Genomic DNA, 26,920 nt, shown 5'->3' on the forward strand with positions numbered 1-26,920 from the left:
TTACGCACACTGCAGCGAGCGTGGTTACGAGAAAACTAAAAAACTGAAAATCCTTTAAAAATCTTTAATTTCTAATTGTATAACACTCGCGTAATATCAAACACTAGAAAATACTAGGTATCTTTATTGTTACTAAAATAAACATATACTTAATACAATATTCTTATCTCCAATACATTATACACTAGGATTCTGTGTGGAGATTAGTCTCTTCCAACTTTCGTCTTTTTGAACAATATATATACAAAATTAAATTCTTAACAACGAATAACTACATAATACAATTATTAATTTCTCGATCAATTCTTAAATTCCGAAGTGATTCAAATGAATCACTATGTAGTATAGAATATAGACACACTATAATGTATAAAATATAGATTTATTCACAGAACACCAAAAAATAGACATAATACAAAATGTATCTTCCCATATTCCCAGATATGCACTGCAGTAGCCTAAGCCTAGACGCAAAAATAATTCCTCTGCCAAAGTAAGACATAAAAAACCCACTTTCGCATTTATTATAATATTAGAAAGAATTACATATTTGGTTCAAAATTTATAATATTATAAACCTTTAAAATCTGTACATATCTAGTTAGTATAATCATACAACTGTAAATCCGATTTTTTTCTATTCAAATATTCCATATTACCATAAAAATTTTGACCAAAATACTGAATATTACACCTTAGCATCACTAATTAATTTGCTCATCAAATAAATCAAATTTATTTTATTGTTTTACCGAGTTATGTCTTTAAATTTATAATTGAGTTATGTCTGTTTACTTCTGTTAGTGCAACAAAAATTTTTAACTATTTTATAAAATCCATGAGGTAGAGATTGTCTAATCTAAAAATGAACGCCCCTCCACTAAACTTAATTGTTTCAATGTGTGAGGACAAATAATTATTGAACCACTTTATATGTGTGCGCGCGTCGATTCTACTGCAAACTTTGACACTCGCGCACTGATTTGTCAACTAATCGGGCGATCAGTTCAGGTGCCTAGCATTGTATGGCGGGGAGAGCGCGCTATGTACGGAATGACACGTCCGTTCTGTCGTGCATCGCGTCATTTATGCACTAGTTGGCCAACTGGTCCTGTCGTTCGGGCATGGACGGGACTGGAGGACTGAACGACCAATGAGGCAGACCAATTTGTGTGTATTGCGTCTATACACGTACTTTGAATGTGAGCGTAAACACAGTGGAGGGGCGTTCATTTTTAGATTAGACAATCTATACCTAAGTACCTAAAAAAAGCTGAACGTTAGTTATTCAAAATGAAACACCAGTTGTAAATGAAAAAATGTTTATTTCAGCTAAAACACAATAACAATAGAAATTTATCAATATAAGAATTTGCTGTTAATTTGTGAAATAAACACATCATTACGTTCCACTTATATAATAATAAAGCCACTTTACGATCTAAGTTTGGTTACCTAACGTGCGGTCCAAATTTTGGGTCCATCGAGAGAACAAAAAGAAATAATGTAAGTAGATAGGAAGTTCTGCCACACGAGTAACATTGATAATGTAAATCTAGAAATTGTCCTTTAGAGTTTAGACTTTAGACACAAAAACTAAAGGATAGAATAAATTCGACTGTTCTGGCGGGATTGCGACCGAATATTGGTCAGACGTCCGCCACGGTTTGGTGGAATTTTTTCTATTCTTTAAAAATAAATTGATATTATAAATCTACATTTCTTATGCAGTTTTTGAAAATGATTTTGGAAATTTCGTTCTAATGCAGATGTTAAATTAGTGCAAAAATCAGTATTTTTATTATAGGTACTTACGTTGAGTAATTAAGTTTTAAAATATGTATGTTTGCGGTTTCAGTTAGTTTTTCGTTGTGAATAGGATAAAAAGGCCATCAGATTTTGATGAATTTTATGTGTTCTAATTAAATGTTTTTTTCATATTTTAGTTCACTTGTAACGCAATAATAGTCGAAATATTAGTCAGACGATTTAGTTTGCTTAAATTTAAAAAAGAGGTGCAAATGTAAATTTCCCTTTTCACGACTCATAGAAATTCGTAACCGTTTCGTAAAAATCGATTTTTTAGATAAAATTTTAAGGCAGAAAATGTATATTTGTACACGAGTTCAGTTGTTTTTGGGATGGAGTTAGGTAATGTGTGCAGTCGATCTGCGACGGTTTTCCTTGTGTCGAAAATGTATGCATACTGCGTAGGGTTGTTGGGTTATTTTTTGTTTTCCATGTGCTGTGTGAGTAATATAATTATGATAGGACGTAAAATAAGATATAATAGAATTGGATTTTATTTATTTTTGGTAGAGTCTGAATGGCAATGCTGTGCTGCAATATACAGTCCCAAAAATGTACCACCATTTTGAAAAATTACGTTTTTCAGTTGCTGTGTTAACGAATTTAGCGTGTAATTTTGATAGGTAATACATATTATGTAAAAATACTCGTATTTCGACTGTTAAATTGGATTTTCTACGGATAGTTATTGCAGAAAATCGTTAGTAATAATTTTAAAATATAAAAGGTCCATTAGGTCAACTTTATATGACTTATTTGAGGTAAAAATAAAACACCAAATAATCAACTATAATTTATTTCTTAACCAACTATTTACATCTCTTCATCATACATTTTCCTAACAACTCTTAACAATTCATCCAAATTTAGCCCAGTTTTCGCCGAAATACCAATTACGTCTACAATTTCCCGAATTTTCGGGAGAATCTCCCTAACTTCGGGGAGATCTATTTTGTTGAGGGCAACACAGCGTTGTCGTTTTGTTAATTCTTTATTATATTGTTCTAGTTCATTATTTAATGTTTCATATTGTGAAATGGGATCATTTGCTCCGTCTAGAAGAAATATAAGGCCTTTGCATCTTTCCACGTGTTGAAGAAATTGTATACCTGAGGACAAAATTAAAACATTTTAAACTATGAAATAAAACAAGATTTTGAGGCATTTCATTGTAATTATTTTTTATATAGAGTAAACTATCTTCCGCCCGCGGCTTCGCCCGCGTGGTGTTTTGATAAAAGGTAGCCTATGTTCTTTCTCAGGGTCTAAAGATTGTCTGTGCCAAATTTCATCAAAATCGGTTAAGAGGTTTAAGCGGGAAAGCGTAACAGACAGACAGACAGAGTTACTTTCGCATTTATAATATTAATATAGAGTAAATTTGACAGAAATAAAAATATAAGTTCAAAAAATTGTTTTATTATTTAAGCCTTAACTGCTACTTTGAAATGGTAAGCGCTGGAATGTTATAAAACTAAGGGCCGATTTTTCAATGCTTGGATAAAACTTATTCGTCGAATAATGTATAAAACTACCATTTTAAAAACGTACGAATCTATACTAATATTATAAAGCTGAAGAGTTTGTTTGTTTGTTTGTTTGAACCGAAAAACCGAAAAAATTTTTCAAATCGTTGTCCGATTTGAAAAATTTTTTCGGTGTTAGATAGCCCATTTATCGAGGAAGGTTATAGGCTATATTTCATCACGCCACGGGCAACAGGAGTGGAGCCACGGGGGTGAAACCGCGCGGAGCAGCTAGTAATGTATAAAACTACCATTTTAAAAACGTATTCTAATTGCCCGTATTTGACAGTTTACGTGACATTTTAATATTATCGTGTAATACTTTATTGGACGGATAAGTTTTATCCAAGCATTGAAAAATCGGCCCTTAACAACATACTAATATTATAAATAGGAAAGTTTGTGAATATAATACAATGAAATTTGGTATGTAGGTAGCTGAAGACCTAGAATAAGATATAGACTATCTACTTTTTATCCCAGAAATCTCACAGGACTGAAAGAGTTTTCACGCGGAATCTAGTCAAATATATATATGGTTTTTTTTTCATAACTTTCTTTCCAAAGTCGGTTAAGTAAATCTTATAAATTTACTAGCTTTCCGCCCGCGGCTTCGCCCGCGTTTTCAAAGAAAACCCCGCATAGTTCCCGTTCCCGTGGGATCTCCGGGATAAAACCTATCCTATGTGTTAATCCAAGTTACCCTCTATATGTGTGCTAAATTTCATTGTAATCGGTTCAGTAGTATTTGCGTGAAAGAGTAACAAACACACACACATCCTCACAAACTTTCGCATTTATAATATTAGTAGGATAATTTATAATTAAATAAATCTTACCTAATCCATGATTCTTATGTGATCCCGGTATGAGTCCGGGCAGATCCGCGATCGCCACTTGCTCGTAGTCGTCGTATGGGATCATACCTGTTTCAAAATTATATATTAAGGGCCGATTTTTCAATGCTTGGATAAAACTTATTCGTCGAATAATGTATAAAATTATCATTTTAAAAACGTATTCTAAATGCCCGTATTACACAGTTTACGTGACATTTTAATATTATCGTGTAATACTTTATTGTACGGATAAGTTTTATCCAAGCATTGAAAAATCGGCCCTAAATCAAATAAATAAAATAAAAAATAAAATCAAGAACACGAAACTAGGAATCAATTATAGAAAACTATTTATAGAAATACGTTTTTAGTTCAGATTTAACATAATCTTCTTATATATAAAATTGTCGTGTCACAATGTTAGTCTGCATACTCCTCCGAAACGGGTGGACCGATTCTCATGAAATTTTCTGTGCATATCGGGTAAGTCTGAGAATCGGCCAACATCTATTTTTCATATGTACCACGGGCGAAGCCGGGGCGGACCGCTAGTAAGAACTATAAATTACAAAGAAAAGAAGGTCCTATATATTTCTTTGTTTGATTGTTACGATTAATTGAAAAGTTACTGGACGAATTTTAAAATTTCTTTTATCGTAAGAATGCTACATTTTTACCAAGCAATATATTTTAATTTTAGCAAATGGCCTATCTATAGACTATACATAATAAAAGAAAGTTATGTGTTATATTTCTTAACTTAAGAACTGACCAAATTTTAATGATCACTGCTTTCTCATTTATTTTCACTTACTTCCTTCTGCTCGTAGTTATTTCTGCATTACATTATTGATAATAGTACTTATTTTTAACTATAAAAAAATACAAAAAAGCAGAATTAACAAAATAACTCACCTATATGTGGTCTGAGTGTAGTAAACGGGTACGGGGCCACAGTGGGCCGGGCCCTGGTTAGGGCCCTTAATAAAGTGCTTTTCCCCGCATTCGGGGCCCCCAAGAGCCCTATATGGGCCATAGAACGCACTTCTAGCGAGTATTGATTCGTTTCCCCTGGGGCCCCAAATTCCGCTACACTTGGGGCCTGGAATATTTTTAGGCAAATTATTGTAAAAAGTTAAATAAAAACTGATTCGATTTTAAAATTACTTTTACCAAAAATACAAAGTTTGCTGCGGGAAAGTTCAAAGTACTTGAAATACTGAAGCTAGCAAATTTTGCTAGTTCGATTCCCGGTCGATGCAAGTGAATTTTGGAAAATCTTTGAGTTGCAGTTCTATTTCTTTTTGAAAATAAAGGAATGTTTCCTTTCAGATAAATTTGCTATCTTCAGTATTTCATGTACTTTCCCTCCAGGGCCCATCGAAAATTTCCACACTGTATCTACACTAATACAATAAAGAGGAAAACATTGTTTGTTTGATTGTAATGAATAGGCTCATAAACTACTGGACCGATTTTAAAAATTCTTTCACCATTCGAAAGGTACATTATCCACGAGTAATATAGGATAGGTTTTATCCCGGAAATTCCACGGGAACGGAAACTATGCGAGTTTTTCTTTGAAACCGCGGGCGGAGCCGCCGGCGGAAAGCTAGTAATTAATAATAGTAGTAATATTCAGCTTATCTGTCTATTAAAATGACAGATACTATTTGAAAATGTTAAGGGCTTGGTCTAGTAGTGCAAACAAATGCATCCTGTCATCCTATCTATACTTATAATAAATCTGTAGAGAGGCCAATTCTGTACATGAAATATATTTAAAAAAAACTATGAAGGGGTGATAAGGGATCGCTACTGATGCCAAAAATGCAATCAGTAAAATTTTTGTCTGTCTGTCTGTCTGTCTGTCTGTCTGTATATTCGTTATAGAAACAAAAACTACACGACGGATTTTAACCAAATTTGACACAATTATTCTTCATACTCCTGGGCAGGTTATAGTAAAAGAATCATGTAAATCGGTGTAGAAACACCAAAGTTATACATGAAATACGCTATAAGTCATCGCGCGTGAATACAGAATCATGCCATAAGGATTATTTTTGTGTATCAGTTGCCGCGTTCGACGCGCTTCGCGGCGGGAGCTATAAAAAGGCGGCGGGTCTGCACCCGTTTCGCGTTGTCATGGCATCACGTGTGAACAGCTGAACCGATTTCGATAATTCTTTTCTATTATATTCCTTGAAGTACGAGGATGGTTTTTATTAGGGATGTAACGATACATGATTTTGCCGATACGATACCGATACCGATATTTGTAGTAATGTATCGGCGATACCGATACCGATACCGATATCGATGGCTTGGTAGAAAAATAAATAGTGAATTATGCATAAAAAGTTACCAACATTTAGGTAACAGAGACAACTGTTAATCGTATTCTTTTAAATAAAAATGCCAAATCGAAAAACAACAAAACCATTTATTTTAGTATTATTATTTTACGAAGTCAGTTAAACTTTAAGTAATAGATTCTATTAGTCCATGGTAATACACATACAATCAGTACCTAATAAAAGTTTACTTTTGGTAGAGTTTTTTCAGAAAACAAAGTGCGCACGCACAGGCGGCCTCCCGCATCGTTCATTGGGCGCGGGTTTTTGAATTATTTGATATCAAAAAAATTGGTTGTTTGTAAAGTAGGTTTACGATCGAGATGTTTACGTGATAACATAATGCAGTGGCAGCGCTCGAGATGAAACGGGAGATCGGTCCGTCTCTCTCTCGTTATACCTGCGATCGCGCTCGTGAGGTTTTGGTGTGACACAAGTTTATGAACATGTCACCCGACTAAAACGATTTTAAAAACGTTATCACGTTAAAAATTAAAAAAATTCAAAATTATTTATTTCTTTCCTTTACATAAACAAATTTGTGATTGGAACACTCCTATAGTCTGTCCACTATAAGAATTGCTTTTTGACAGCTCGACGGGTGATACCAGAAGTGATGTTCAAAAGATTATCGATTGTGATACCATTTCAATTATAAATTCAAAATATTTTTGCTCCAAAATGTAAATTGGTTGAGGTAAATTCATGAATCGAATCAGGTACGTAAATAATAATTACAACGTAAACGTACTAATAAGATATGTTATAATGTGACCACATATCTATGCATTGTATGTTAAAACTAAACTAATATTTTATTATTTATTGGTTTCTATCTTACAATTTGGCTGTCTTTACGGTTAAATTATATAACATAATAGAAGAGTTTTTCTGTATCGGATATATTTTACAGAGTATTTCTATCGATTATTATAATCTATCGACCCATCATTGAATAATTCTGTGTAGACATCACTAAGTGGGCGGGACTTGCCCATGAAGTACGATAATTATTTGTATGACATTTTAACATAGACAATACAATCCTACATAGGCGTGAAGCTGTTAAAAAGCAGATAATATAATGGACAGAGTATAGTAAGCAAATAAAATGCTTGTGTCAGGAGGTTCCGCTCTTCCTTAACACTATTACAGAAACAGAAATAAAACAATATGAATGAATACAATGCAAAAACATAAAAGAAAAGAAAGAATTTAATAAAAAAATATCGGTATCGGTTGATTTATTATCGGCGATACCGATATATCGGCTTGCCGATATATCGGCCGATATATCGGTATCGGTATCGGTATCGTTACATCCCTAGTTTTTATGTAGAGAAAACGTAAATATGTACCACGGGCGAAGCCGGGGCGGACCGCTAGTATGTAAATAATACAAATGTACTAAGGGAAAGTTGCTCCACTTAATTTTTAAAAATTAAATCATTCGTATAATTTAATATTCGTAATAAGTACCAAAAATGACAATTTGAAACAATTTTCGTGAAAATTACACCGGGTGATTTTTTTTTATCAGTACACAAAATTTGCGAATACTTTCTATTGATATCTTCAACTTCATGTTTATATAACTGATCAACTTTTACAAAGAAATTTGGACGAAATATAAAAAAAAAATAAGCTTTTCATACAAAATTCATAACTCTATACATTTTTTTCGACCTAAGTTTCTTAGTGAAAGTTGTTCAGTTTAACTAATAAAACGGATAAACAAATTTTGTATTTAATAAAAAAAATGTAATGTTTGTGTTAAAAAATTATAAAATAGAAAAATACGCAAATGAAAACAAAAGATATTTATTTCTGACTAGCTTCCGCCCGCGACTCCGTCCGCGCGGATGTCAGTCTTCGCGTCTTCTACAGATTTATTATATTATGTATAATATATAGATTTATATTGATAAACCTAATAAATCTTTTGCTAGCATTCTGATGCTTTATCGGTTGCACTGGATTTATCTCTCTTTTTTCAATCGCTTGAATGATATAGGATGGGTCCTTGATGGGCATCGAATGCTGAAGTCTCGAATCAATCAATTCTGACAGTAGGCAATTTATGTAAAATCCAATAATGGTCCATCATTTTATTTTGCCTAAACGTTACATACTTTTTTATATATTCTATTTTATATATTCTATTTTTAACGAATGATTCACTCCAGTCCAAACAGCAAATAAGCAGACTTCTGCTTCTGCAACGTTTAGTTGTCCCTGAATTTGGAAAAAATAGTCATGATTCTTATCTATGACAAAAGTGTTATTTTTTGCATTGTATTTCAAATATTAAATTTTTTTTAACCGCATCTTCCGCATTCATGTCTTTTGCCGGAATTAGACATTTAACTTCTACTAGTCCCATTTTCCCTTTTTGATATGGGAGTGTATAAAGTAAATTTTTTAGATATTTCTCGTTATACTTTTAAATAATTTGGAAAATCCAAAAGTGCACGCCTCATAATTTTTTTTTAATAAATATTTATTAATTATTATTTTTGTTTATTTAATAACAATTAAACCACATCGAATCAGACCCTGAAAAATGAAAGGGTTCTATTCCTGAGCATACTCAAGCGTAAGAGAAAAAAAAAGACTCGATTAGTAAAGTATTTCGGTCGCTATCGTGTTAACAAGAAAAAGGATCCGCACATACAGACACACGGACGTCCAAGACAGAACTTTTTTAAACTGTTTTTTAACTAGTTTAAATAACAAAAATGACATCAAAAATATCATGAACGTTAAAAATAGTGTTTTTTCTTAATATGTGTGTGTATGTATTATCTTACAAGTGCAATGTATGATACATAAAGACATTTTAAGTTTGAAAAATCAGATGTTTTGCGCGAAGTGACAGTAGTACCCACCTCAACGCTTCGCTTATGAGGCGTGCAAAAGTTATCATTGTCATTTTGCTCATTAGGTAAAGTAATTTCAGTTTTAAGTTTTTTGATACCTGCAATAATAACGTCATAATCACCTGCACATACTTATCGATTACACCCTGTATACAATCCACCATCCACATTCATAATGTTTTCCTGTCCTCCTCTCCTTTACGCTGTTCACCGATACATTTTAAATGAGTAAATCTGCTACCACTGAAGGATGTTTCATTGTGATCAACAAATTTTCACCACTGTTGTCGATTATTTGTTTTTCATTTTTAATCAGCAATTGGGAATCATCAGTTTTGTTTTTTACAGATTGGTGATGTACCCTAACGAAAAGGGAAAGCATCAACGAATTATCGTTTTCGTCCTCTTTTTTTATTCTTCGCGTCTCTGTTACTTCTGTTTGTTTAGTTCTCAACCCCACTGAATTTTGATGATGTGATGATAATCCATTCGTTTTAATATTGGTACTTAGAGTTGGTAGACTAAACTAGAAATGGTGGACTAAATTTGTCAGCGCGTCTGTAAGATCAGAATATAAAACCAACATCCTGTATTTAAGTTACAAAATTAATAATCAAACAACATGCCGCTACGTTGAAAATGACTAGAAGAAAAAATTAAAACACCTCGGATCAATTTTGGAGTAAACAAATCATTTTCCCCGTATGGGGATTTCCCCGGATGAACTTGGGAAGTTCAAGTTCTCAATACAAGTTTATATTATATTTCGTATTTCTCAAACGAAAAATAAACATTTTTGGCACTTCAAAAAAATTATACTTATTATAAGAAAATTTATGAGCTTACTTTAGTTTTAAAGAAATATACATCCCTTTACTGACACCCCGTAAAATAAAGAAATTGTTGCCAATCACCTTTGCAATCTATTTGGTTTCATTAACTTTATGTTCGAAGATAATTTTTTTTCTAGTAGTTACACACGTATTTTTTTCGTTTATTTTCCATATCGAAATCAAATGTTTAAAAATACGAATATTTGCACAAAACTAAGATAAAAATAATCAATTAACAAAAATATTAAATTTAATGAAGTAGAGCAACTTTCACTTCGGTATGAAGGAAAATCGAGCGTAGAGCACACGTCAGAACGCTCCGGCCCAAGGAGCGCGACTAAAGAAATTCGCTAGGATTTTTCCTTATTATTTTAAATATTTTTTTAATATTTAAAGAATTATCAAAATTCAAAAAAAAAAAATTTTAAAGGATTAATACTCATTGGTCTTCAACCAACTCGAATAAATTAATGGAAAAAATAACTTTTAGCAGTATTTATCAATCGATTTTGTAAGGCAAAAAATGGGAAATTTAATGAATTTATAACGCTCTAATTAAGAAAATCATAAGTTTTTCGGCAATTGTATTCAGCAGTTTTTAATAACGACTATATAAGGATAATAATGCGCTGATCAGATTGTGTAAATTGTAATCGGTTGCAACGTAGTGAGTGCACAAACTTAGCTCGAAATGATTTTGGGGGAAAGAGACTTATCTTGAAGGCCTGATTAAGGTAACATAAAGTAACTTTATAAATGTGAAAAAATTCACGCGCATTGCGTATATAACACTAATTGATAAACAAGAAAAAAAAATTCAGTTTATCATTTCATTAGCCGGGAAAAAATTGTCAAATAACTTGTTGAAAACGCAATTTTGCTAGACTGCAGCCTTAAACAGATATCACTAACCTGTTCAGTATCAGTAAGGAAGAACCGGTTCCCCCTCCCCCCAGCCCCCCCTCGGGCAGCTACAAACATCGCACCCTCTGCCTGTAGGTCACCTACAACTCGACCGTATGCGTCTTTTATTATTGTTCCTGGAATAAAAAAACACGTAAAAAATGTTTCTGCAATAATTATTAAAAAAAACACGTAAAAAGTAATACACACAGAATATAAAAGCAATAATAGGCAAAGTATAGGAATAGTGAAGAAAATATTATGATTGTAGAAATTAAATGTTTTATTAACGGAAAAAATACTTAACACTTTTATTTGCAAAAGTTATTTTTTCTCCAACATAAGAATATTTAAAGTCTAATTCCACTAGAATTATCAATATATACTAGCTGCGCTCCGCGGTTTCACCCGCGTGGCTCCGCTTCTATTGGTCTTAGCGTGATGATATATAGCCTTCCTCGATAAATGGGCTATCTAACACAGAAATAATTTTTCATTGGGCCAGTAGTTCTTGAGATTAGCGAGTAATAATCTTAATACTATTATAAAGGCGAAAGTTTCTAAGGATGTATGGATGTTTGTTACTCTTTCACGTAAAAACTACTGAACCGATTACAATGAAATTTAGCACACATATAGGGGGTAACTTGGATTAACACATAGGATAGGTTTTATCCCGGAAATCCCACGGGAACGGGAACTATGCGGGTTTTCCTTTGAAAACGCGGGCGAAGCCGCGGGCGGAAATCTAGTATTAGTATAAATTTATTTATTTTCTTATTTTATTGTCAGAATCCTATAAAAATTAAAAATTACACTAATCTCAGGACCTACTGGTCCCATTTGAAAAATTATTTCAGTGTTAGATAGCCCATTTATTGAGGAAGGCTATATATCATCACGCTAAGACCAACAGGAGCGGAGCCACTCAGGTGAAACCTCGAAGCGCAGCTAGTTGTCAATATATTTATTTATTTTCTTATCTTATTGTCAGAATTAAAAATGACGCCTTAGAATTAAATGCATAAGAACCCAAAATATCCAGCATTAAATAATAAAATATATAAGCTGTAATAAACCAAAAAAAAACGAACCTAAAGGCACATCAATAACAACATGTTTAGCGTTCTTGCCATGACAGTCCTTGTTGAAGCCCCTTTCGCCGTCCTTCGCTGTGATCACCGTGTGACAATGGTTCAAACTCTTTTTGGAGTGCGTCGCCTGGAATATTACAATGTTTATTAAAAACTATAGTAATAAAATGTTTAGAAATTATATATTCTAACGAATTTTAAACGCGTTTTATTTATTACTAGCTAACCGCCCGCGGCTTCGCCCGCTTTGACTTAAACCTAATAAATTATATACTAAAACCTTCCTCTTGAATCACTCTATCTATTAAAAGAAACCGCATCAAAATCCGTTGCGTAGTTTGAATGATTTAAGCATACAAAGGGACATAGGGACAGAGAAAGTGACTTTGTTTTATACTATGTAGTGACTAGCTGTGCCCCGCGGTTTTACCTACATCGCAATAAACATTTCAACCTTTGTAGCTATGTATTTTTATTTAACACAATCCATCCTATTACAAAAACTTAAATAGACTGTGTTTAAAGGCAGACTATTAAGTCATGGTTTAACTTTAGTATAGGAATTAATGATATCTCTCACTACAGATTCAAACATATCAAGTATCATATTTTATTTTGTCACAATTTAGCATATCAACTGATGTAGGTGAACTTCATAGCCAGAATAAACAATATTATTAGTATTATAGATTACTAGCTGTGCCCCACGGTTTCATCTGCATTGCTCCGCTCCTGTTGGTCTTAGGGTGATGATATTATATACCTATAACCATCCTCGATAAATGGGCTATCTAACACCGAAAGAATTTTTCAAATCGGACCAGTAGTTCCCGAGATTAGCGCGTTCAAACAAACAAACTATTCAGCTTTATAATTTAAGTATAGATTATAATTTAAGTATAGATAAAAATAGCTTACCTGAAATATAACATGTCCGCCATGCCCCCCGTCGCCTCCATCAGGTCCTGCATGGTCCTTACACCACGCACTCAAGAAAGATATACACCCATCGCCACCCTTACCAGCCACAGCCCTAACTCTACAAGAATCTACGTAAAACTGCACTGTGTTCCTCGTAGACTTTGGTTTCAAACTACGCAACGCTTTTGGTTGATATTTGTCGGACAAATTTCTTATTTGTACGCAAGGCGAGAGTTTTAGACGACGGAATAGCTGTATTAGCTTCATTTTTAATTTGTTTTGTTCATATTATTTGTTTGGTTGAGAGGTTATGTTTTGGGATTCAACATTGTCAAATGTCAAGTGTCATAATGACTGCTGATTTTTCGTTTAGAAATGAAACATGTATAATAAAACACGGCGCCACTAAAGGGGTCTCGTGGACGTTGCCGCTTAGATAATAAAATGCTACATAAATAATTCTTCAAATGTCCGCAAACTTAGGAAAAGACTATTAAAAATATTGAATATGTTATATGGATGTACAATTTTATTTATTTCAATGCAATCCTTCTTTTCATCAAAGGCCAAAACCGTATTTTTTCTGGTACAAATCACGCAACTCGGGAACTTTACTAAATTATGACGATGATGTTAAATACAAACTAATAGGAGCCGACTTCTTTCCGGACGTAGAATCTAGATTCTAGAACATGAAAAATGTACAAAAAATAAAATAAAGGAATTAGTTTCTTATTTATATTCGAATAAAGGGTAAGAGCTAGCGCGCAAGAGCAACTTTTGTCTCCGCAACTATTTTGTCTCTCGCATCAACTCTATGGGCTAGTAAGAAAGTGCGCACACGTAGCGACGCAACTTCCTATAGAGTTGATGGGAGAGACAAAGTAGTTGCGGAGACAAAAGTTGCTCTTGCGCGCTAGCTCTGGTAATATGTTACCACTTTTGTGTGAAAAAAATATTGATCTTTACAAGTTATAATATTAATATGTATATAAATACTTAATATAAAAATAAAACAATGTTTGTATAAAATAATTTATTATGGCACATTGGGAGTATCTACGGCTACCCAATTTGAATTCGTTTGATTTTGCCGACTGCGGTTAGTCTGAAAAAAATAAGTAAACGTTGTGTATGACGAACTAAACATAAGTTTTATACAGTAATATATCAAATTAAAATACAATACTACCGTATTTTTTTAAACAATCATAAAAAAGTATTAATTTGTCTTTTGTGGCTTTATTACAAACAAAGCTGGAAAATATCTTCTCAAATGAAGGTGTGGAATGAGCATAATAAAATTATTACTTTGTACATATATGTTTAATTATAGAAACACTGAACATGTCAAACACAAGTCTATGACGTATACGACACAATTAAAAAAAAATTTTTTTTTCAAGAAATCTTAACCAAAAAAAACAAAGAAAAAAATACCATACCTTAACTTTCAAATGCACCAATTTATTATGGTTATACAGGGCAGCTTGATATCCAAACGCGGCAGAACATAACGTACAGTGAAATGGTCTCGCGCCGCTGTGTGCGCGTAAGTGACCCTCTAGGCTTTTTTTACTCTGTGCATGTCAAAACAAGACATTTTTATAAGATACTAGCGGTCCGCCCCGGCTTCGCCCGTGGTACCTACATGTTTAAACTATCCTATCTCTCAAGTTGGATTGAACTGCACATGGTGTGCGAATTTTATTATAATCGGTTAAGTGGTTTAGGAGTCCATTGAGGACAAACATTGTGACACGAGATTTATATATATTAAGATTTTAAGGGAGGTTACATTTTCTTGTTATTCTATGTCAGAGCAGGCAACATTTCTTGTTTTTTAGCTTAGAACAGGCAAATTTTTTTTACGAATACGACCAGGGAACGTTTTGGTTTATTTTTTATATTATAGAGCGGGCAAACGAACTGGAGGGTCTGATGTTATATGACTACAACCAGATGTAAGGCCTCTGTAAATGTATTTATTGCCTGCTTTTAAAAGATACGGAGCAATGAGAATTTTTTTTAGTTAGATTTTTTGTGAAAGCGGGCAATTATACTGTGATCCATGATTAAAATCAATTATTATTTCAAAAGAACCCTTTTAAACGCAGTTATAAATTATTTGAATGTAATTTATTAAAAACATTACAATCATACATATTAAACATTATCAATATATATAAATCTCGTGTCACAATGTTTGTCCTCAATGGACTCCTAAACCACTTAACCGATTGTAATAAAATTCGCACACCATGTGCAGTTCGAGCCAACTTGAGAGATAGGATAGTTTAAACATGTAAGTACCACGGGCGAAGCCGGGGCGGACCACTAGTATATAATATTTAATGAACATATGGCCATTTACACATCTATGAATATAAATTATAACACTAAAACAAATTATTCCAATAAAAAATAACAAATCCCCATACCGTATAAGTCTTCCCGCACACATCGCACACGTGGTCCCGTCGCGGCACAGTCGCGGCGTGCGAACGCGCGTGAGATCGTAAAACCGCTCGTGAGGAACATGCCTTATGTGTAGTAATCAATTGCATTTATTTATTGAAATGCTTTATAAATTTTTCATTTATAAAGCGTTTAAATAAATAATTATAAGATTAGATAGTTACTAACTAAATAATTGAAAAAAATTCGACCTCAAGGCGGGATTTGAACTCTCGTCTTTTTTTCTACCAAGATTCTTTAAATAAAATATTACAAGAAAAGGTAGTTCATTTAAAAGCTTGTTTTCTAGGTGGAATATAATATAAGTCTTAAACGGATTTTTTTGCAACATATTTTATTTTGATAAATGTTGCAAAAAAATCTATTGAGATTCAAGAAAGAATTTTTAACTCAAACAAGAAATTCTAGTATAAATTTTCAAAGAATTCGATTTGAAAAAATTCGATCACGAAGTCGGGATCGTGATATGAGAATTAAAAAATTAAAAAAAAGCAGTGAGTTTAGCGCGTTCAAACAAACCGACAAGCTGAAATTAAAATAATATCAATAATATTGATGATAAACACTCACAAATCTACATCCAGGCACTGAACAAGTGATGGGTGTGATTTTCAAGTGAACGGCCATGTTGTGTTCTTCAAGACGAGTCGCTTTTACAAACTTTTTGTCGCATAACTTACATGCGTATCTAAAATATAGATTTTAAATAATGAAGATTTTAAGGTCCTCTGATTTAAATCATAGATATTATTGCACGCCTCATAAGCGAAGCGTTGAGGTGGGTACTACTGTCACTTCGCGCAAAACATCTGATTTTTCAAACTTAAAATGTCTTTATGTATCATACATTGCACTTGTAAGATAATACATACACACACATATTAAGAAAAAACACTATTTTTAACGTTCATGATATTTTTGATGTCATTTTTGTTTTTTAAACTAGTTAAAAAACAGTTTAAAAAAGTTCTGTCTTGGACGTCCGTGTGTCTGTATGTGCGGATCCTTTTTCTTGTTAACACGATAGCGACCGAAATACTTTACTAATCGAGTCTTTTTTTTTCTCTTACGCTTGAGTATGCTCAGGAATAGAACCCTTTCATTTTTCAGGGTCTGATTCGATGTGGTTTAATTGTTATTAAATAAACAAAAATAATAATTAATAAATAATTATTAAAAAAAAATTATGAGGCGTGCACTTTTGGATTTTCCAAATAATTTTTTTTAATACAGGTCTCAGATTTTATATAATGTTGATTTTAAATTTCTCGAATAATAAAAGCACCCTATGATAAATAGAAAATTCAACGGAAAATGCTATGTTTTCATTTAGTTGTTTATCAGATGTCCAGCTAAAATCTAGATCTGATTATCACATTTTAACTTCACTGGAAAAAAACTAGATGTAAAAAGGAGCGTGTGTGCTGAGCACAAGTGTCAGAAGTGAAACTTCTTTGTCCAGATTCAAAGATACCAAAATTGTCGCCTTAATGACGTGACGGTTTTGCCAAAATTTTTTCAAATTTTACTCTCAACACGCCTAAAGAAGTTTCACTTTAAAAATAGGAACGGCTCGACCAATTCAGCAAATTTTACGTGTTTGTAAGGGTACAAGGAAAGTTCTTATGAGGTGAAAACACGAAAAAGGGGCAATAGGGCAGAATTGTAAGATCAATAATATGATGAAATAAATTTAAATTTATACTCACTTGAGTCTCGCCGGGTCTATGTGTTTTAAATTGTATTTCATATGCTGGTTGAAAGACATCTGGTTTTTAAACGTCATGTCACACTGAAATTATAATTTATTTAACGCAAATTATATTTAGGTTAACGTAAAAATGTGTGTGTGTGTGTGTGTCCTTGTGTATTTTTAGTATACATATATGTTGCCGTCATCTGGTTGAATTGGCTATTTGATTGAATGACTAGCGCGTTCATTGAATGACTAGGCCGAACGTTGATTTAATAAGCGTTACTCAACGTTCAACTACACACTGTCTTAAAGTAGTGTTAATTCTAGTGTGGAAATAGACATAGATGGGAAATCCCATAGGAACGGGAACAATGCGGGTTTTTCTTTTAAAATACGGGCGAAGCCGCGGGCGGAAATATAGTATTTTACAACTGTCTATGTGTATGTATGTGCAAGTTTGTGTGTGTGTGAATACAAACCTCATGACAGTACATATTAGCGGAAGACTCGTGAGTCACCAGATGAATCTCCATTGCTTTTTTAAATAGAAATTGTTTGTTACATTTTGGGCAAGAGTATTCTTTCTCGCCACGATGTATACTGAAAGATTATAATAATGTATTAGTAATGAAACTAAAACATTTATTTATTTAATTAGTCTTCTTTTAGAAGCACTTTTTAATCGTCCTTACAAAGTTTTACAATTTACCATCGGTGTCAACAAGAAACTCCCTAATTGACCTTTTAAAAACATGTCAATTTTACACGAGCTAATTTTTTACACTTGGAACGAGATAATTTCGCTAATTTCACATTTGGAATGAACAAATTTCACTTTTGGAATGAACTAATTTCACTTTTGGAATGAACTAATGTGACTTTAGGAATGTACTTATGTCACTAATAAAATGAGCTAACTTCACTTTTGGAATGAACTGATGTCATTTTTGGAATGAGCTAATTTCACTTTTGGAATGAACTAGTGTCACGCATGGAATGAGCTAATTTCACTCTTGCTATGTATGAAAATAAACGTTATAATGTCAAATAATCTATAGGACGATTTCCTCTGTAATACTCATTTACCAACCTAAACCTAAATTATAAATTTCTTTATTTCGAGTATTCAAAAGTGTTTCTAAAAGAAGTGTAGTGTAGTATTTTAAACATTAATTCAATGTTTAAAATAAACAACTTTACTCACAACAAATGCGTCCGTAGTGATGTCCTGTCTCTGAACACTTTTTCACACAACTCACACTTGTGTTTTTCGGAGTGAGTTTTCTTCATGTGATTGCGGAGTTTACCTAATGTACTGAAAGTTAATTACTTGTGAGTAACTTGTAAATAACATGAAACTTTTGACTTGTGAGTGACTTGTCAATGAATGATTGTTATATTTAAAATTGTACATGACAGTGTTGAAAATTTCTCGCAAGAAACTTGATAAAAAACTTGAAAATTAATTATGAATTACGTGTAAATAACATTTGTGTAAATTAACTGAAGAAGAAGTTTTTGTTGTGTGTTAATGAATCCAAATGAATCGACTGAACAACAAGTTTTTGTCGTTTATCGCATCTCATCTAAGCATTGCATTTTCATGCGAAATGTTGATTTTTAAAAAATCTGTGCTTGTCTTGTGTATTTTTGTGCGTGGTGTGTCTGTGTGTATATACTGTGTGTGTGTGTGTGTGTGTACTCACGCAGCGGCGTGTCCGCACAGCGTGCACGTGTGTGTGGGCGCGGGGGCCGCGTGCTGTTTGTGCGCGTGGTCCGCGGCCACACTCGCTCGGGACCACACGCCGGCGCATACACGGCAGCGCCATCTGGTGTAGATGGTATCGAAAAGCTTATTTCGATGAAATAAATCTTTAATATATATAAATCTCGTGTCACAATGTTTGTCCTCAATGGACTCCTAAACCACTTAACCGATTATAATAAAATTCGCACATCATGTGCAGTTCGATCCAACTTGAGAGATAGGATAGTTTAAACATGTAGGTACAGTACTCGTCATGTAAAAAGAACGCTGGATGAAAGTGATGGGGTGTGTTTTGGAATGTATCGAGTTTAGCACGAAAGTAATTTGCTGCTTATTTTATTTTTGAAGTGGGCTCTCGAGTCGTGGCTTCGCAACTACATATTTGTTATTCTTATACCACCTCATAACACTAAATAGACCAATAAATCGCCGCAATAATGTGCAGCTTAACCGTCAGCGTTCTTTTTAAATGACGCGACCTATACCACGGGCTAAGCCGGGGCGGACCACTAGTAATAAATAAATATTTCAGGACAATTTTCACACACAGACATCCAGAGCAACATAGCATAGTACATCTCTGGTGGAAAAGCACCCTTAAAATTAAATACGGGTACTTTGGAGAAACGAAAACGAGGTAGGTATAAAGATTTTTTTAGATAATAATTATACACATAACAATGCACAAAAAAAAACATAACAGAAATAATTTCAAGTGAAAATTGAACGGCATTATCAGTTAAATGCAAACAATGAAAACAAAAAAAAATAGTATGTATTACTCAGTGCTTAAATATAGATTTAACCTGACTTAACATAATGGTTAGGGAGCCAGGTGCAAATTTGGTTAACTATTTCCTCTCAAGAGATAATTCGTCAGACGCATGAGAGTATAGTATTATAAAGCCTCGTGAACGTCAGCTGGCGCTCGGTTGGGGGGGTGAGCGGTTGTAGCCTCCCACGCACATAGGAAAAAAAATACATTCATTCATTCATTTCCTCTCAGCTAAAAATTTGTCAAATTGTAGCTAACCCAATATCTCAACGAAAAAAAATAGTCAGCTGGTTACAACATGGTGTATTATACGTCAGCTGGTGTCTCGAACATGAAAGTTAAATTTAAAGAAAAATTTATTTTCCGTTATTTCCTCTCAAACAAAAATTTACCTGATGATAGCTTATATGTAACTGTGGATAAATATATATGTCAGCTGGCTGTATCTTGGTGGAAAAACCGTCAGCTGATACGGGAGGCTACAACCGCTCTTCCCCCCAACCGAGCTCCAGCTGACGTTCACGAGGCTTCATAATACTATACTTTGATGCATTTTACTAATTACCGCTTGAGAGGAACTTGGTCATAAAATCTGCTGCTGGCTCCCGGACCATAAAATTTTTTTATTTAGAAAAATATCTTATAAAGGATCAAAATCGTTTAAGCCATCCTAATATCACACCCTGCTTATTTTCAAACAAACAATCCGAAAAAAATTTTTGATTGTTAATTTTTTTATATTAAAAGAGATTATCTCCAAAACGGCTAAACCAAAGTTAATGTTGTTACCCACTCACCTCACTCTATGTCGTCTCCTATGTGACGATAACGCCTGTTTGTCCTTACACCGAATGTGACAAACGTCACATTCACAAGTACCTGCTGACTGAATGAATAATCGAATAATTATTTTATCGGAAAGAAACTCTAATATATTCGAAAAAATTTAGATAAACATACGATGTCATTTGTAGCTCTTGTGTTTTTTAATTTATTTTAATGTTAAATCAAAAAGATCTTACTAAAATTAATATTTTCAGTGTTTATCTATACTAATATTATAAAGAGGAAAGTTTTGTAATTATGTATGTATAACTACTGGACCGATTTTGATGAAATTTGGCACAGATAATCTTTAGACCCTGAGAAAGAACATAGGCTACCTTTTATTGCGAAATATGTACCACGGGCGAAGCCGGGGCAGACCGCTAGTTATTTATATTATGAATCTACAACTGCAATTATGTATAAGTTTTGTTTAATTTTAACTTTACAATATATACATATATATTTTTTGTTTCTAAACATATTAAAAAAAAGTCAGATATACGCAACCTTAAGTAGCTTGCGTGTATCTGACTTTTCGGAAAATATATTGTCAACTATCCATCAAGAAAAAAAAAATACCGAAACTACCCACAAAAAATTTTTTCGACAAAAAATAATAAAAAACAAGATTATTTTTTTTCAATAAGTAAAAAACATACCGCATCATGTTTCTTCATATGGTCATCCAGTTTACACCTATGGTTGAATCCTATAGCACAGTTATAGCATTTGTGTGCATGCCTCGTGAATGTATCACTTGATAAGGCTCTATTTCTTTCTGATTGTACCTAAAAAATATTTTTAGTCTAAAAATGTAGAAAACTTATGATAGTTGAAAATGGGTTACTTACTAATAACGAGCAACTATAAAAAATCAATATATGTATGTACCTATATACATAGTACATATAAAACAAAGGACTATCTGAACTTAGCACGTGACTTTAAAAAAAATGTGTGCATGTACTAGTGTACACACGTAAGAAGTGAAACTTCTTTATGACCTTATTTTTCAAAAAATAATTTACTATATGCAACTTTACAGAAATACGTCGAATCACGCGTGGTAGGGATAAGAAAAAGATGGCGCGTAACGAAAAAATGTCACGCGTAACGAAAAAATATTACACTAAATTTTTTTGTTTCGTAAAGAAGTTTCACTTCAAAAAATCACATTTTTGGGTTCATATTTTGAGAAATTTCGATATTTAGCAGTAAGAAGTTTGGAATTGCGTCAAAAAAAATTATAGGCACCAAAATAATTGCAAAAAGACGACACAACGGGATAAATATATTTTTTGTAATTTCGGCGGACGACTTTTTTGGTGCCTATAAATTTTTTTTTTGGCGCAACTACAAACAAAATAAGTTTCACTACATATCGAAATCTTTGAAATGAACACAAAAAGGTAATTTTTTTTTAAATTCGGGTGCCACATTCACCTAGCCGGATAAAATAAGTAATATTTACTATACAAATGGTTTTATAATTTGAACGCGAGTGAAGTCGCGGGCAAAAACTAATTTTATACATATAAATATAAGGATACAGAAATTTAAACGAAATTCTCACCTCTTCCCAACTAAGAATGACCATTTCAAGATGGTCCGGATGAACATTTAATTGTTGTAGTTTCTTTAAAACCCTCGCGTTTTGTACAACACCCGATTCTTTTTCACGTCTCTTACCTGAATTTTAATTAATAATTAATATATAGAAATTAAAGATTTTAACGGATTTTAAACGCGATTTATTCATTTTATTAATTATTATTACTCTCCTGAGGAGACAGTCACCCAGTGACCAATAAATAGTGTTTAAAATCTTTAATTTCTAAATCATATCCTTCCTCCTATATAATATATCCTACTTCCTAGTTCCTACTAATATTATAAATTTACGAAAGTTTGTGAGGATGTGTGTGTGTGTGTTTGTTACTCTTTCACGCAAATACTACTGAACCGATTACAATGAAATTTGGCACACATATAGAGGGTAACTTGGATTAACACATAGGATAGGTTTTATCCCGGAAATCCCACGGAAACGCGAACTATGCGGGTTTTTCTTTGAAAACGCGGGCGAAGCCGCGGGCGGAAAGCTAGTGTATAATACTCGCGTGAAACACAAGAAAATTCATATTTAATACATATAGAAAATTAAATAAACTGAAATCTTGGTTGAAGGAAGATTATAAAGATTCCTGCTTGTAATTTTAACACTATTTCAATTTTTATCGAAGACTAGCAAACCCGGCGAACTCATGTTTAAATACCACCTTCATAGTTTAAACACCAAACGAAATGTTACATAAGGCGCTGTATGTGAAAAATGATTTTCCCGGTTTTCCCGCTTTCCTGTTGAAATGTTTCCTGAATTTTCTTTGCTACAATCTCACGGAGCCCGAGACCTTTCCAACGAATGCAAAACCGTTGAAATCGGTTCGTGCGTTCTGTAGTTATAGCGTCAAGAAGGAAAACCCGACTTATTTTTATATAGTAGAGAACATATTATATGTATGCTTGTATGTATGTATAGCCTATGTGTTTAAAAAAATCTTACCTTCTTTCTTTTTAGTTTTATTTTTCAATTTCTTTTTCACACTTGTCAAAGGTTCATCGTCTGAATCATTAAAATCTAATGAAGTTTTTATTATTTCACTATTATCTTCAAAATCTGGCTGAAAAATAAAATATTATTTATTTATAATAATTACCACTAAAAAATCATCTATAAGATCCACTAAAAAGTAATTATTTTGTTAATTATTATTATACTTACATTAAATCACACAGAAATGAACACATTAAAAAAAAATAATGTGTGCCGAGCACACGTGTCAGAAGTGAAACTTCTTTGGCAAGATTTCATTTTAGTATCTAACAAAATCGTCGCCTTACTCCATGACGTGACGGTATTGCCATGTCGCGACTTTGAAATTTTCCCAAAGAAATTTCATTTCAAAAATAAATATTATTTACCTTAAAATCTTCACAGTGTATATCATAATGGTCATCATTAAACAATCTATCATTATGGTAAAACACATCAAATTTTGCTTCATTTTTTTCATCATTAATAAGTAAATTTTCTTCATTTTCTATTTTTATTAAAGAGACATATTTATTGTCATTAAAATAATTACACTCTACGTTCAAACAGTTTGTTGTTTTGAGATTTGATAGACTTATAGGTCGATTACACTGAAATATAGAAAAATGTAAGTTAGTCTAATATTGAAAACTGCTGCATAAATTTTGATGAGTTTTGCTGGCAGAAAGGTTCACAAAAGGTGAAAAATATGGAATGCAAATTCAATAATTTTATAAATTTGTAAAGAATTGAGTTCTACAGACTCTTAGGGCGGCAGATACGGCGAAGCGCCTTTTGTCAAAATATGATCGACATTGTTTTCATTAGAATAAAATTCAAAATCAATTAACAACAATTTATTTATACACACGTCGCGAAAGACACTGCCCTATTTTGATGTTATTTTATATATGTATATGCCATATCTGTGCCGGCCCTTAGAAGAAAATATTTTTATTAAAAGCTAGAAGTCAGCCCCACTTCATCTGTTGTACATGTATAGTCTACAGCCCTCTAGCATTACATAACCAATGGTGAAAGAATATAAATTAAATCACTAGCAGAGCAATTAAGGGGTTTCGTGCCGCTTCTTCTCCATAGATACTGCTTTCCGAATCGGTGGTAAATGTTAAAATATGTAATGACGATTCAAAAGTTCTTCTAGAAGAAGTCTAATTGCATAAATAAATGTTTGAGTTTGAGTCCAGGAGTTCCTGAGATTGGCTCGCTCAAACAAACAAAAAATTCATAAGCTTTACACTATGTATAGACTGTCAACTATCTAATTACAAAAAAGCCGTGTGTCACTCGGGGACTGCCGCGGTAAAGCTATTGCATGCTATGCCTTCAAGCCACACCTCCGCGCCCGTCGGAGTGGGGAGCGTGAGGTTTTTCCGTTGCGGAATTTCTGGATACGGTCCCCGCGCTCAAGGCCCACGATAGAAGCTATGCAATAGCTTAAAAATAAACATAATATTATATTTACCAAATTATACATTGTTTGATGTGCTGCTCTGATTTGTTCCTTAAATTTTATTATTTTTCTCAATAAAGCACAGCACTCCCAACATAGCTTTAATATTTTTTCATAATTACACTGAAAACATAAAAAACAAAAAGTAACAAACATTATTTTTTGAGTTATTAGGGGAATATAGCATTTTATTAAAAATAAGATTCTTTTCAAGTACCTATCTATAGATAAAAGTCTCTTTTATAGGTATAGGTAGGTACTCACAGCAATGTTTTTCACATGCACTACTATAAATTAAGTAAAAAGTAATTTCAATCACTTCTAAGCTTTACATGAATAATTTCATGATTAAATTTTCACAATTTTTTTCTCTAGACTAATTTAAATATAGAATAAAGACGCTTGTAGTTCTTAATTTAAATGTTTCTTTTTTTTAATGTCTCAAGTAAAAGGTCAGTGGTTTTTGTTTTCTTTTTTTTTTAAACCTGACTTAACTTTGTAACAACAATAAACTTTCTCATATATTTAGTAACAATTGTATTCTTTGTCATCATCATCAGTCTATAAATCGATTTTATTAAAAAATAATTTATAAACAACTTACATCAACATTTAAAAGTTGTAAATATAGTTGTTTTATATCATCACTATGACTAAATAACGTCCGATCGTTACTTAAACACCCCTCACAAATATTTGTATTTTCCATAATTGTATTCATTTTGTTATAATTATAAATTATAATTTAGTTAAAATCGGAAATAAATACGAATAAAATTCAATTCAATATTTTAATTTATGGCAGTACTGCGTTGCCACAATTTTGCCAATGTCCTGTAGTGAATGGGTTTGTTCACGTTCAAAAAGTTCAAATTAGCTCCAACAGTTTCAAATCAAGCGCAGATAATATCTACAACAAACACAAAAAACAACACAATATATATATTATCCAACACCAAGTTAATATATGAATTAGTATAGACAAAGACTAGATAGGAGAAATTATGTAATTGTGGGAAAAAAAGGGGGAAAGAAAAATTATAGTTTAATATTATTATTTTTAATAAATTTGGATAGAACATACACAAAAGGACTAAAGGTCAGTGAAAGGAGAATATTCATGTTGGTAGGGCGGGGGATAGTAGGGGGAAGGATGTCGTATAAAGAGGAGTTTTTAGGACAGTTGAAGAAAATGTGTTCCAAATTTCCCTCATCTATTCCGCACTCACACAAAGAGTTATCCCTTACCCTAATTTTTGCTAAATGGGTGGGAGTACAAGCATGGCCTAATCGCAGGCGGCTAATACAGGATGTGACGTTTTTATTGATGTCCTTGTATTTGAAAAACCAAGGTTTAACAGGGATGTCATTCTGAATTTTTGAGTAGAACTTTCCCTTCTGGAATCTTGTAGAAGCCCAAGACTTTTCCCAGGCGAACATTAATTTGGACTTAGCGAGGAGAGAAAGGTCATGCGAGTAAACAAGATCATGAGACTCGGACGAAATGCGCATAGCAGATTTAGCACCCCAGTCAGCTGACTCATTTCCCGGAATTCCACTATGTCCAGGGATCCATGCAAGAGTTATTTCAATACCTTTAAGTTTACACTCCCAAAGAGATTTCCTGATCTGTAGGATAACAGGGTATTTTGTTTTTATACGGAATTGATTTGAGAGAATGCACTGCAAACAACTTTTAGAATCTGAAAATATTATAGCTTTATTAATATTGTGACTTAACGCGTATGTAACCGCTTCGAGTAGGGCCAAGGCCTCACCGACAAAAGTTGATGTAATAGGGGGACATTTGCGACACAACATGATTGCAAATTTCGGGATCCACACAGCTATACCAACATTCTCTTTATCCGAAATCTTGGAGGCATCAGTGTAAATATGTGTCCAACCTTCCCAATTCCGAGCCACAATAGCCTGGAAGGAATGGTAAGCATCTGGAGACTTTTTTTGGATGTTACAAAATGTAATGTTAGGACGGTAGATCAGTGATTCAAAGGGATTGGAAAAGAGGGGGTTAATGGGAGATTGATATAGTTTATAAGGTATTGAAATTATATTTATAAAGGAGATTAAAAGGGGGTATGCTGAGTTATTACCATTGACCAATTGGATTAAAGAAAATAATTTAT

General features: G+C 33.0%; 2 protein-coding genes across 2 annotated transcripts; both read right to left on the bottom strand.

The window, feature by feature from the left end:
- Nucleotides 1-2,589: 2,589 nt before the first annotated feature.
- On the bottom strand, nt 2,590-13,547 carry LOC149895297 (mitochondrial ribosome-associated GTPase 2). Its single transcript, XM_090119017.1, has 6 exons — nt 13,159-13,547; nt 12,241-12,367; nt 11,156-11,283; nt 5,090-5,276; nt 4,175-4,261; nt 2,590-2,918 (listed from the first exon to the last, which is right to left on the bottom strand). The coding sequence occupies exons 1-6, from the start codon at nt 13,426-13,428 to the stop codon at nt 2,623-2,625; spliced, it is 1,095 nt and encodes a 364-aa protein (XP_089975143.1). The 5' UTR covers nt 13,429-13,547; the 3' UTR covers nt 2,590-2,622.
- A 653-nt stretch (nt 13,548-14,200) lies between these two features.
- LOC149895298 (zinc finger Y-chromosomal protein-like) lies at nt 14,201-25,544 on the bottom strand. Its single transcript, XM_090118819.1, has 15 exons — nt 25,378-25,544; nt 24,786-24,896; nt 23,689-23,910; nt 23,270-23,387; nt 22,280-22,395; nt 21,366-21,494; nt 20,676-20,764; nt 19,042-19,164; nt 18,540-18,650; nt 17,815-17,935; nt 17,349-17,431; nt 16,210-16,327; nt 15,603-15,704; nt 14,607-14,741; nt 14,201-14,269 (listed from the first exon to the last, which is right to left on the bottom strand). Exons 1-15 carry the CDS (start codon nt 25,492-25,494, stop codon nt 14,201-14,203), a joined length of 1,764 nt encoding a protein of 587 aa, XP_089974945.1. The 5' UTR covers nt 25,495-25,544.
- Between the last annotated feature and the right edge of the window lie 1,376 nt (nt 25,545-26,920).

The sequence above is a fragment of the Colias eurytheme genome, chromosome 31, assembly GCF_061535395.1.
Source record: "Colias eurytheme isolate Ceu_HAF_F1 chromosome 31, ilColEury1 Martin Lab GWU primary, whole genome shotgun sequence".
NCBI classification, from domain to species: Eukaryota; Metazoa; Arthropoda; class Insecta; order Lepidoptera; family Pieridae; genus Colias; species Colias eurytheme.